This window comes from Felis catus, chromosome F2 (genome assembly GCF_018350175.1).
Source record: "Felis catus isolate Fca126 chromosome F2, F.catus_Fca126_mat1.0, whole genome shotgun sequence".
Classification (NCBI taxonomy): domain Eukaryota; kingdom Metazoa; phylum Chordata; class Mammalia; order Carnivora; family Felidae; genus Felis; species Felis catus.
The window spans coordinates 81,656,217-81,668,475 of NC_058385.1; the positions used below are offsets into that span (position 1 = coordinate 81,656,217).

The 12,259-nt window shown below is 66.5% G+C and overlaps 1 protein-coding gene across 8 annotated transcripts in view; it reads left to right on the top strand.

The window, feature by feature from the left end:
- The window catches only part of ADGRB1 (adhesion G protein-coupled receptor B1), a 79,855-nt gene that overhangs the window by 9,885 nt on the left and 57,711 nt on the right, over nucleotides 1-12,259 (top strand). For all 8 annotated transcript variants that reach the window (XM_045049947.1, XM_045049951.1, XM_045049952.1 and 5 more), the window contains exon 2: nucleotides 3,259-4,240. In XM_045049947.1, the coding sequence (XP_044905882.1) occupies nucleotides 3,454-4,240 (787 nt within the window). In that variant the 5' untranslated portion in view covers nucleotides 3,259-3,453. The remainder of the gene's footprint in view (nucleotides 1-3,258; nucleotides 4,241-12,259) is intronic.

A 12,259-nucleotide genomic window follows, 5' to 3' on the forward strand; every position in this document is an offset into this window, starting at 1 on the left:
AGGGTGTGGATGGAGCAGTTCGAGTCAGAGATGTTCTAGAGGACGCCTACTGCTTCCCACCTGGCCCTGGCTCCCTGACGGCCCTTGGGGTCCCCGCTTTGGAGCCCCAGAGCTCCATAGGAGCCCTGTTTGAGAACCCCATGGGTGAACACTTCCAGGCCATCTTCCAGCCCTGGTAGCCTGTTGAAGGCCCGCTTCGGGGCCTCGGTCTCGGGGCGCCGCCGCCTGGAAGGGCTCTGAGCTCTGCCCTGACCTGCCCTTACCGCACTCTCACCCCTGCACTTGCCACCTCAGTGTCCAGGCCGGAAGTGTCCCCTCCACATCCCATACCCCAGCTGGCCACTGGGGCCTCTCTGTCCTATCTCCTGAGCATCTTCCCCCTCCCTCCCCACGACCACCCCCTGCCCCGCCGTGCCTCCTTTGCCTCCCCCCGAGGCCCACTCCCCCCACCATGGGCCGCCCGGGCTGCCCTCGTGAGGGACCCTTCTGACTGGAGTGCTGTCCTGCTTCTAACCCCGCTGCCACCTCTGTCCTGCCATGCGGGACGCTGCAGGGGGGCCTCCGCCCCCGGCAGGTGCTCCGGTGGTGGAGTGAGCCAGTGACCAGGAGGGCTGGCCGGGAGACATGCCAGGAGGACCCCAGCGTGGCCTGGGACGGGAGCAGGCTTAGGTCCGGTTCTGCCCGCCCCAGGGCAGTGCTGGGTGGTGCAGAGGGCACCAGCTCTGACTGGCAGACTTGGGTTTGGATCCTGGCTCTGGCGTTCAGCACCTACCAGCCCCCACCAAGACACGGCTCCTCTGTGGTCCCAAATATGCCATCTGCAGAATGGAGCCCTAACAGGTGCCCCTGGGGTGGCTGCTGTACAGATGCGACGGCCTGGCACAGGCCCTCTGGTGAGACGGGGCTCACCAGAATGCCGAGTCCTCCTGGAGGCGCAGAAGGCGGGGGCCGTGCTCTCACCCGCAACCCCATGGCTGACCGTTCTCCAGAGGGGCTGGCTGAGGCCCTGGAGAACTCGTGCCCAGCACAGGCCCTCGGTGGTTGGTGCTTGTGTACGTCACCTCCTGTACCTGCTCCTGGCCCCCCAGGTCCCCCAGAACCAGCCCCTCTTCCGAGCGTCCCCCCTACCCTCTCCACCACCGTCCCCTGCACCAGCCTGCCTCCCTTACCTCCCCCCGAGGCCCCGAGGGAGTGTCCGGGCCGGAGAGGGGACACAGGTGACGTGGGCCCTCACGTGGGTCATTTCAGACCACGCAGGCCCCCCGGGGGTAGTGATGGGGCACAGCAAGGTGAGCATTAAGCTGGGATCCGTGCCGACATTGTTCTGGGACTGGGGCTAAGTCCCCTGGACCCTCTGGGCGTTAGGGAGAGTCTGTCCCAGGGCTGGGGACTGGCTTCCACATTAGGTCCCAGCCCAGGACTTGGGTGGGGGGGGTGCAAGCAGGGCTCAGATGAGGTTTTGGAACACACGGCCACCCCTCTGCAACAAGATGGCGGGGACCTCCCAAGTCTGGGATTGGCTGTAGGACCCTGGCCATGGCCTGTCCGTCCCTGTAATGTGGGGGCAGGTGGCCAGGGCAAGCGGGCTCTGCTATGCCCACATCCAGGGCTGGCCCCAGGTGGCCTAGAGGTGGGACGAGGGTCTTCCCAGAGGTAAGGGCTAAGTTTGGCGTCTGCTCAGCCCTGCCCACAGGTGGCAGGATGAGAAGTTTGGGAATCCCCTCCTCAGGGCACCTGAATGTCTGCCACTGAAGAGCCCTGGGGGGCCGGGTTTGGCCCAGCTCCCCCTGGTGACCCAGAACCTCACTCTCGCCTCCTCTCCCCTCCTCCTCCTTGCCTCCTGCCCCAAACATGGGTAAACCCCCAGGTCTAGATCTTACTCTCTTGCTGAGACAGTGAGGCTTCTCCCCCATTATACAGATGAGGAAACTGAGGCTGGGGGTGAGGGCTGCCCGAGGCCACATAGCCACGAAGGGGCTGCCAGTCCTCTCAGGGCCCAAGGCCACCTGTGCCCAGCTCCCCAATCCACCAACAGCCCACGCAGGAAGGACTCTGGGCAGCAGGAAGTGGCGAGTCCCTGGGGGCAGGCGGCCGTCATGTGCAAGGTCTGTATAGTGGAGGCCACGGGCACCAGGAGGCCCAGCAGCCAGTGGGGGGTGGGGTTGGGGGGGGGGCTGCTGTCTTCCTCACCCACCGGCTCAGCGGCTGCATGGGGCCGGCGCCTGGCCCAGCTAGGAGCCGGGGGATGGTTGGGGAAACTGAGGCCCGGAAGCAGAAGGAAGCCACCGGGGTCCACATGGTGGCAGGTCCAGCAGGGGCACCGTCCTTTTCTGAGCCCTGGGTGGCTCTGCTGTGTCCCTGCTCCAATGGGCTGGCAGCTGCGTCCCCTTCCCCCAGGAGTGAGGGGGCGACACACAGCCGGCACCTTCTCTCCCAGAGCAGGGGAGGGGACCCAGCGGCACAAGGCTGGGGCCGCGAAGGGGTTCAGGTGTGGGTTTTCCCGCCTCTCACTGTGACCTCCTGCGAGCCACTTACCCTCTCAGCCCCGGTGTCCTCGTCGTGAAGTGGAGGGGTGGGTCACAAAGAAGGGGTGAGGGAAGGGGTTAGTGTAGGCCGAGGCCTGGATGTGTGCGGTTCTGGGTGACTCCATGCCCAGCCCTGCCTTCCTAGAGCTGCGGGCCCAGGGGCCAGTGGGTCCCAGAGGGGGAGGAAGACTGCCTGAGAGGCGGCAGTGACCCCCATCACACTGTCACAGGGTCTGCGCTCCCACTGCCGGGGGACGGCCGGAATGACCTCTCCCCTTCCCCTTCTGTGAGGATTGCACTCTCCTCCCTGACATGCAGGGACTGGGGAGGAGGAAGGGCACAGAGAGAGGAGACCGATGAGGGAGACGGCCAGGAGAGAGCTCCCAGCCCCCCACCACAGGGCCAGGGAGAGACACAGAGGCCCACGGGCCGAGTGGCCGCCGTGGCCATGATGGCGTGAGCAAGCAGGCAGCCCCGGGACCCGCAGGGGCCACGCGTGGCCAGTCTGAGCCGGGCGGGCCCGGCCCAGGCCTCCGGGGCCCCGGGCCCCGGCCGGGGGCTGCCCACCGCTCCCTGCTCAGGCCCAGCTGGAGGAGGAGGCCACCGTCCCCCTGCAGGTGGACACGTTGGTGGGTTGCAGGCACGGCCCCCCAGTGCCCAGAGTCCCAGCCTCCCCGGGGCAGGGGGGGGGGGGGCGTGGCCTCACACCGTCCCTCTTCTCCTCTTCTTCCAGCTGCTGCTGAGGGCCACAGGCCAGCGTCGGGGCCCTGAACCTTAGGTCGTCCGGAGCCTTCTCCCGCCCCCGCTCGGAGCCCCCGCCCCCGGCTCCCGCCAGCCCAGCCCCGCCGTCGCCGGACCCTGGCATGTCAAGGCCTGGCCTGCGCCTGCCTGCCCAGCCCGCGGAACCCCGGCGGCCCCGCGAGCTAGGATGAGGGGCCAGGCCGCCGCCCCGGGGCCCCTCCGGACCCTCTGCCCGTCGCTGCTGCTGCTGCTGCTGCTGCTGGGGCGCTGGGCGCGGGCGGCCGCGGGGGCGGACGCGGGGCCCGGGGCCGAGCCGTGCGCCACGCTGGTGCAGGGCAAGTTCTTCGGGTACTTCCAGGCGGCCGCCGTGTTCCCGGCCAACGCCTCGCGCTGCTCCTGGACCCTGCGCAACCCGGACCCGCGGCGCTACACGCTCTACATGAAGGTGGCCAAGGCGCCCGCGCCCTGCGGCGGCCCCGGCCGCATCCGCACCTACCAGTTCGACTCCTTCCTGGAGTCCACCCGCACCTACCTGGGCGTGGAGAGCTTCGACGAGGTGCTGCAGCTCTGCGACCCCTCGGCGCCCCTGGCCTTCCTGCAGGCCAGCAAGCAGTTCCTGCAGATGCTGCGCCAGCAGCCGCCCCGCGAGCGGGGCCCCGGGCTGCCGGCCGCGCCCCAGAGCCCCAGCGACGACTTCTCCGTGGAGTACCTGGTCGTGGGCAACCGCAACCCCAGCCGGGCCGCCTGCCAGATGCTGTGCCGCTGGCTGGACGCCTGTCTGGCCGGCAGCCGCAGCTCCCACCCCTGCGGCATCATGCAGACCCCCTGCGCCTGCCTGGGCGGCGACACCGGCGACCCTGCCTCTGGCTCCCTGACCCCCCGAGGGGACGTCTGCCTGAGGGACGGCGTGGCCGGCGGCCCCGAGAACTGCCTCACCAGCCTGACCCAGGATCGGGGCGGGGACGGCGTGCCAGGTGAGTGGCCGGGTGGGAGAGGGCTGGCTGTCTGGGCACAGGGCGGTGGGAGAGGGTCCTCTCTGCGGGGGGCTGCCCCGGCCACCTGCCCCTGGGCAGCGTCCTCCCCCAGGGAAGCCAAGCGCTGAGGGCAGGCGACCTGAGGTGTTCGCCACCGGCCCCGGAGGTGCGTGCTGAGCGTCAGTGAAGGACCGAACCGAACCGCAGACGAAGGAGCTTTAACTCCTGGCTGGGGGAGGGGCCTCCCGTTGTGGCAGGCAGATGACGCTATGGGGCCAGTAGGCCCGGGGCCGGGGTCTGCGGGGGGCCCCTCGGGCTGCGGGCCGTGTGGACAAGTGGGCCGGGCGGGCCCTTTGGAGTTGCGGCCAGGGGACGAGGTTTGGGGATCGCGTGCGTTTCGGCAGCACAGATCATTCACCCAGCAGCTGGTTACCGCGCTCGCAAGGTGTCCAGACGCCAGGGACACGCCGTGACAAAAAACAACCACAAAGACCCGCTGTTGTGAGGCTGCGGCGGGGGGGGGGGGGGGGGGGGGGAGGGGAAGGTGCCAGGCAGCAACAGGGGAGGGCGTCTTGGGAAACGGCACAGGGGAAGGGTCCCTGGCGGGGTGGGGCCTCTGTTTCGCCTGGAGGTCAGGGTCACCTGCACCAGGGGACCGTGTTCAAGATTCTGGGAGGGGTGCACGTGAGCGCCGTGGGGGTGGGAAGGGCAGTGAAGGCCCAGGACGGGCAGGGCAGAGGCCGGAAGTGGATGGTGCCGGGGTGCCTGGCACAGCTGTCAGGGCGTCCTGTGTGACTGTCGGCCCTCGGAGAGATGGGGCCCGAGCAGAGGACGTGGCAAGGGGGACGGAGGTGGGTGGGGCTTGGTGGGCAGCGGGCAGGAGGTCAGTCCTGTGTGCGCTTGGTGGTCGAGAACCCCTGGCGGGCTGCCCGGGGTTTCCTGGGCGCCCCTGGGAGGCTGGAGCAGCAGGGGGCAGCCTGCCTCAGACCTCGGGGCTGCCAGCGGAATACAGGTGCTGGGCATCCAGGGGCCAGGCCTGGCTGGGTGTTCCACGCTGGGTGGGTCACTGCGGGGCCGGGTGACGTTGTCCAGGGCCCTTAGCCAATGAGGTCAACGCCCTACTCGGAACAGGGTCTTTAAAGGCAAAAAAGAAGCCCCAAAGGGTTCCAATCATGGTCCCGGCTGTAGATTCCAGAAACCTCCGTGAAGCCGTGAGCATAACTGGAGAGGAGCAGGGGAAGGGGGGCAGGCCAGCGCCTCTCCAGTGGCCTCAGGAGGAGGCAGGCACAGCCCCTGGGGGCTGGGGCAGACGGGGTGTTCAGGAATCCAGCAGAAAGCCGTAGGGTAGGAGTCTGGAAGGGCTGATCCGTGGGCTGGGCAAATGTAGGTCACTGTGACCTTGGCTTGGGCAGCTTCTGAGGCGTGGCAGGATGGGAGTGGTCCTCAGGGGACCCGGAGGAACAGAGCGGCCGGGCAGCGGCTGGTTTGGGAAGTGGGAGGACCAGCGAGGGCCGGGTCACCCCCCGCGGCCATTTTCCCCCTGAAGGACTGCCGTGCCACGTGGGGTATGACGGCCCCAGGGCCCGGCACCTGTGCGAAAGAGCTGGTCTCTGTTAGCGTCGAGGGGCTTGAAGCAGAAGAGTGACACAGGCTGATGGTCCTAGGCTGTAAATGCAGAAGAGCGTTGGAACTGGGCAGGGGGAGCCGGGGACGGGGAGGCAGCTGGGCCGGCACCCAGGAGGGAGCTGACACTGGCGTGGGGCGGGGGGGGGCAGGGCAGCAGCAGGGTGGGAGGATGCCGATCTGGGGGGGGGTAGGAGCAGGATTTGGGGAAGGAGGTGGCTAGACACACCACCCCCACCCCCCAGATTCCCAGCTAGGAATGAGGACATCAGCCGGGTTGGGGAAGCACTGGGTGGAGACACAGTGGGGAGGAAGATCCAGAGGTCAGAGTGGACTTCAGGGTGGGATGCCCGGGGGTCTCCCAGGTGGGGCTGCATCTGAGTGGGGCACTCTGGGGCCTGGAGCACAGGGCCGGGTCAGCCTGACCCGAGCACGCTGTGAGTCCTGGGCCAATCCCAGCAGCTGTCAGCCCCTCAGGCCCCTTGTCTTTAAAACGGAAACAGCAAAACTAATCCTTCCTGGACGGCACGAGGGATGACACCTAGGAGGAAGTGCGTCTAAGCCAAGGCGATGGCAGCGATGCGGCCGAGGCCTCGGGTTCATCACTAGGTGGGAGACAGAGGGCTCGGGGGCAAAGAGGCAGACAGGAGGAGGAGGGCGCTTGGGGCGGGGGGCTTGCCCACAGATTCCGGGAAAGGGAACGTTGGGAGGTGGTGCTCAGAGGACGGTAGGAAGGTGGGGGTGCACGCGCGTGTTTTGAGCCGGGCTCTGCGCAGGGCTGATTTCAGCGCTTTTGACAAAGCTCAGCGCGGGGGGTTGCGTGGCAGGGGCTGGCGGTCTTGTGGGAAGGCGATGTGGACTGTGTGTGGGCTGGGACTGCCCGCCACGTGGACGGGGCGGCGGGGGGCTCATCTGCACTGGGCAAGGTGGGCCAGACGGTGGTCACCCAGGCCCAGAGATAGCTCGGACCCCAGTGCCTGTCCCCGGATCCAGAGGGCCCTGATACTTCTGGGACCTTGGGAGTAAAAATCATCTTAGTAGTAACAGCAGCCACGTCTTAAGGGTTTCCTCTGTGCCGGAAGCATCCCCATATTAACGAGGTTACTCCCTCTAGCAGCCGGTCAGATAGGCCCACCGAAGCACCCTCCTGCCCCAGGGCCTTTGCACTGGCCGTCCCCTCTGCCTGGAACACTCTTCCCCAGATCCCCTCGGGGCTCCCTCCCTCAAGTCCTCGCTCAGACATCACCTTCTCAACAAACCCTGACCGTGCTGTGTAAAGTGGCAGCAGCCAGAGCCCCCCTTTCCGCCCCCAGACACTGTGTCTCTTTCTCTGTCCACAGCGCACTGAGAATTTCCTCTGTTTGTTAGGTCCGCGCCCCCTTCTCTGTCCCTGCCGGGTTGTAAGCACCACAGGGCAGGGTGTGTGCCGTGGTCATCCACGTAACCCCCGGCACGTGGAACAGCACCGGGCCCGCAGCAGGCACCTGATGCGCGCTGGTGAATTGGAATAAGGCACAGAGATGTTGAGGCAGCAGCCAGGGTCACACAGCTTGTAAGGGGTAGGCTGACGTCAGAGCCGGCTTATGGCTTCCTGGTGGTCCGCCCGGGGGCTTCGCCCACAATAATCTCTTCTGGGAGGGCCGCGTGCGCACGTGTGGGGGCGCTTGGACCAGGAGGTACAGTGATCACTCAAGGCCTGCAGCCGAGCTGGGCAGGTGCCAGACCCCAGATCTCGTCTGCTGAGCCTGGTGCCCAGGGAGCTTCGCCCCCTCACGCTGGCCAGGGGAGGCTGGGACAGGCACGTCCTCTCCATCTGCACCCCAAGAAGGCGGTGCACGGCTGAGCTGCGAGCGAGCAGGCGGCCTGGCCAGCCCGTGGCCCATTTTCAGCCCTCCCCCGGCCTGGCCTGTCCAAACGCCACATGGCCACGTCACGCCTCCGACCCAGTGAGCGTTCCTCAGGCCAGAGCAACTGTCCCCTCTCCTCCCTGCTGCCGGCCGGCTGCCCGCCTGGCCACCGCTTTCCGGGGTCTCTCAGGCAGGGCCGGCTCCCGTGTCCCGTGTCCCCGTCTCTTTCCCACAGTCTCTCTGTGCGCTTTTCCACCTCTGGTGAGATGGGGCCGTTTCTCTCAAGGGCTGTTTTAAATATTCATGTTTTAATTAAAGAATTTTATTGCAGAAGCGACATGTAAGATAATGAAAGAGCAGCATCCTGGGGGCTGGGAGCAAGCGTGTGTGTGTGTGTGTCCGTGTCCCTGTGTGTGTCCCTGTGTGCGCGTGTGCGTGCGCCCCGCCTCCGTGTGCCCGCGCAGGCCGGGGCTGCCGGGCTGGAACGGGAGCGGGGTCCAGGCGCGCAGGTCGGGGCCGTGTGCGGGCGCCGGAAGACTGAGGCGCTGGGCAGAGGAGCCAGACCCGCCCAAGGCCATGCGGCCCTGCCTCCAGGCCTGTCACGCTCAGCTGGGGTGGCCCCTGCCGTGGCACACATGACCCCTGCAGGGCGCGGGAGTCGTCCCAACCCTAAGTTCGGTCCGCCCCAACTTCCCTTGGGAAGAAGTGTCTGGAGCCCCTCTCTGGGGTCCACAGGCTACAGAAGGAGGCTGGGTGTGGGATTCGGGTGCAAGAATGGGGTCCCCAGATGTCTCTGGAGGTTGGGGGGTGGCAGGGACAGTGCACAAGGGCCAGTTGATAAAACTCCGGGAAAACAAGGTTTCAGGCCCCGTCGTAGACAATGCCCATTCCAGGACGAGCCCCCCTGAGGCCAGAGCCCCCCCCCCACCACGCTCCCCCGGCCCAGGATGCCAGGGATGCCTAGCGGTACGGCCCTGCTTGGGTCCCATGTCCCGGAAAGATGGCGAGACGGGGGTCCGTCGGACTCGGGAGTGTGTCCAGGCCACGCAGCGCCAAAGGGCAGAGCTGGGGCTCGGCCACCAGGCTTTTCACAGGACACCCTTCCCGGGACAGGGGACGCCTGCCTGACCGCGAGAGAGAAGCAACGAGAAAGCATGTAACCCTGCAGCTGCGGCCAAGCCAGCCACCTAGGCAAGCCTCAGCTTCCCTTCTGTGATCCGGGTTGAGACGAACCGGGTCTGTGCGAGGCTAAAGGAGGTGGTGCCTCTAGCGCACGTGCTTGGAGGAGCCCTCCTGTCCTTACCCGGGGAGTGGCCCGAGGGCACGGCTCTCAGCCCCGTCCTGAGGCCTGACGGCACCTGCCGCAGTGCGGTGGGCTGCTGGCCCCTCGGGCCCTCGCAGGGGGAGCTGTGGGCCCCACTGGAGGATCAGTTCAGTGTCGGGCCGTGTGGGGTGAGGGGCCGGTGGACGGGGGTTGGGAGGGGCATCAGAGAGCTGTCTTGTCCCCCGTGGTCCCCATTTGCACATCCACGCGAGGGTCGGAGAGGAGGAGCCTGGGTGCCCTGGATAGGCCCTAACGTGGTGGTGAGGGGGGGCAGGGGCCTCCCAGGGAGCTGGACTGCGCGGTGGGCCCCTGGGGAGCCCTGCAGGTGCAACTGGCAGGGGCTGACCCCACGTGCCGGACTGGGGAGCCCTCTGCTGGAGGAGACGGGAAGTACACGGGCCGCCTGCCTGGGGAACCCGGAAGTCGGCGCGGCCCAGCTGGGGGAGCGCCCCCATCCCCAGCCGAGACTGGGGAGACCACAGCCTCCAGGCTGGGGCACCGGGGTGGGAAGGAGGCCGGGAGCCCCCTCGCCGGCCCTCTCTCCTGGGTGGCCAGGCTGCCTGGCGGCCATTAATTGGCCCCATTCATCCTTTAATGAGATGGAAATGAGGCTTTGAGACAGAGGGGCATTGAGTGGGGAAGAATGGGGGCTTCTTTCCGCGCCTGGAGGGGTAGCCCACCCCCCCAGCCTTGCCCACTCCTCCGCTGCCCCTGGAAGCCCACTCAGCCCAGGAATGCCGTGGCCACCCAGCGCTGAGGGGCCAGGAGTGCTTGCACGGGGACTCCTGTCGCGGACGTGTTCGCTCAACAAACATCGTCAGCCGTGTGTGGGGACCCACGTTAAAAATAAAAATGACAACAAAAATAGCAGCTTCCATGTCCTGAGTGTTCATTAGCGGTGAGGGTATGGCCAAGGTTGGGGACCAGTGTGTGACGGGGACCAGGTCTCAAACGTGATGGGGGAGCAGGGATCCTGTGCCCGGGATCACAAGTTAATCTGTCATGAGGATCAAGGCTCAGTGTGTGATCAGGGCCAGGAATCAGTGTGGGACCAGGATCAGAGCTAGACCTGGGGCCAGTCTGTCCTCTGAGCCAGTGGCCCCCCCTCCCCAGCCTCTCCCGGTGCGCCCCCTCCTCCTCACCCCCTCTCCCCCCATCCTCACCACCTGGGTCACCAAGGTAACCAGCCCTGAAATAGTGGGTGCTTTGGCAGCTGAGGCCTAACCTGAGTCTATCCTGAAAGACTGAGCTCTGCAGCAGTTGCCATGGGAACCGAGTGGCATCCTCCAATTAGCCTGGCTTGGACACCCTCTCTCTCCCACCCACTGCCAGTTTCCACGTCACTCAGGCTTCCTTGTGGGGGCTGGGCTGGGGCAGCCAGGAGGGACAGGCAGGACACGCCCCCTGACCCTGTGACCAGGCCCGGCTCCCTGAACTCCAGCGCTCTCTGTTCCTTTGGGTCCGCGGTTCGGGACGGGATGGCTTCAGCAGGTGACAGCACTGAGGCCTGGAGCCTTGGGTTGGGGCTCGTGGTCAGTCCTGGCAGGCGGCCTTCATCTGGAGGCACAGGGGGGCTTTTGGAGGCTGATTATGGGCTCAGTTCCGGCCCCTCTCCTGGTCCAGGGAGGTAGCTTGGCCTCCTCGTCCGGCCCGCCCAGCGGCAGGGGCGTGAGGCTGCCGAGACCCCCGCGTGCGGGCCAGATGTCCGGGCAGCCTCCGCCGTCCGACCTGAGCCGCTCACCAGCGTGCCTGCGGAGGCCGTGCTGGGGGCTCCCCACCCCTCTCCCAGGGCCCCCAGCCCCACCTCTCTGGAGTCCTCGCAGGAGATTTGCAGTTTGAGAGGAATTGGCATTGAGGTACTATCCTCCGTATTTATGGTTCTTACCCAGCACTTGAGACCCTGGCTCTGTCCACCTTCCGAGGCTCAGGCTCCCTCCAGGCAGACCCTGCGGCGGTGGCCTCGCCCTAGCCCCCCGGCAGCCCAGACCGTCCCTCTTTGAGCCTCGGTTTCCTCCGCCGTAAATGGGCTGCAAGTTGCTTCCCGGCTGGGCTGGGATTCAAGGCTCCTTGTGCTGAGGCACCTGTCATAGACAGAGCCCACGGGGCAGGGGAGGGGCAGAGGCAGGGACAGAGTTCCCCGCCCAGGAGGTCTGTCCCCTGGGGGGAACTGGCCACAGTAGCTGAGGGGGAAGAGCAACCTTTCTTGCAGGGTCCAACAGCCTGGCTCAATTCCCATTTGTCTCTTCCTCGCTGGGGGGACGCTGGGGGGCGCGGGAACCTCTCCACTTCTGCTGGGCCTTGGTTTCGCATATGAACAATGAGACCCACGAGGTGTCCTTTGTGGGAATTCAGTGACCGATGAGAGCATCTGTCCCACACCCCAAGAAGGGGCTCAAACCAGGCCCCTCTGCCCCCTAGGGCAAGGCACCACGAAAAACGCAGCCCTGCACCCACCGTGTGGCCCTGGAGAGCGCCTTCCTAGGCCCCCAACAGCACATCTGGGAGCCCCGTGTTACGGTGTTATAAGCCCCAGTGACCAGGGTCCGCGCCTGCCCGCTGAGGGGCAGTGGCTAAGGTCTGAGCCAGCCCCTCGGGCTTGGTCCCTGTGGTCTGGATGCATTAGCTGACCTGCTTTCCCCTTCCATCCAGCACCGACGTGCCCGCGTGCCCTGGAGGACAAGAGGCTTAACCGCTGTGTGCCCTTGGCAGGCGTGTCCTGCCTCTCTGGGCCCAGGGGGACGCGGTGCCCTCAGGCCTGTGCCTCCCATGTGTTTGCCCCTGGCTCCCCCTGCTGGTCGGTTCCCACTCCAGGCACACAGACCACGAGGAGGTGGCCGGCACCTTAAAAGTGGCCGTCTAGGGAACGGATCGGCACCCGACAAGTTTGCTACAAATCAAAGTGGGTTCTCGGGTCAACTCTGACCCCAGCGACTGCCCACTCCCTCCCTCTCCGAGCCCTTGTGGGCCATTTATCTTCACGCACTCAGTTCTGGGAAGTAGCCCCCCTACTGTCCTCAGATGAGATGCATGAGGCCAGAGTGGGATGGACTGGACCATCCCGGGGTCAGCCGGGGGGGGGGGGGGGGGAAGGGGGGCGGGGTGCCGCATAAACCTGGTCTTTCCACTCCCGCCCCGCCCTGAGCCCCTGTTCTGGAGCCCGTCCTTCAGGGTCTCCCGCAGGCCTCATTCTCTCCCCATGTGGCAGGGCCTACTTCCCCAAGCCAC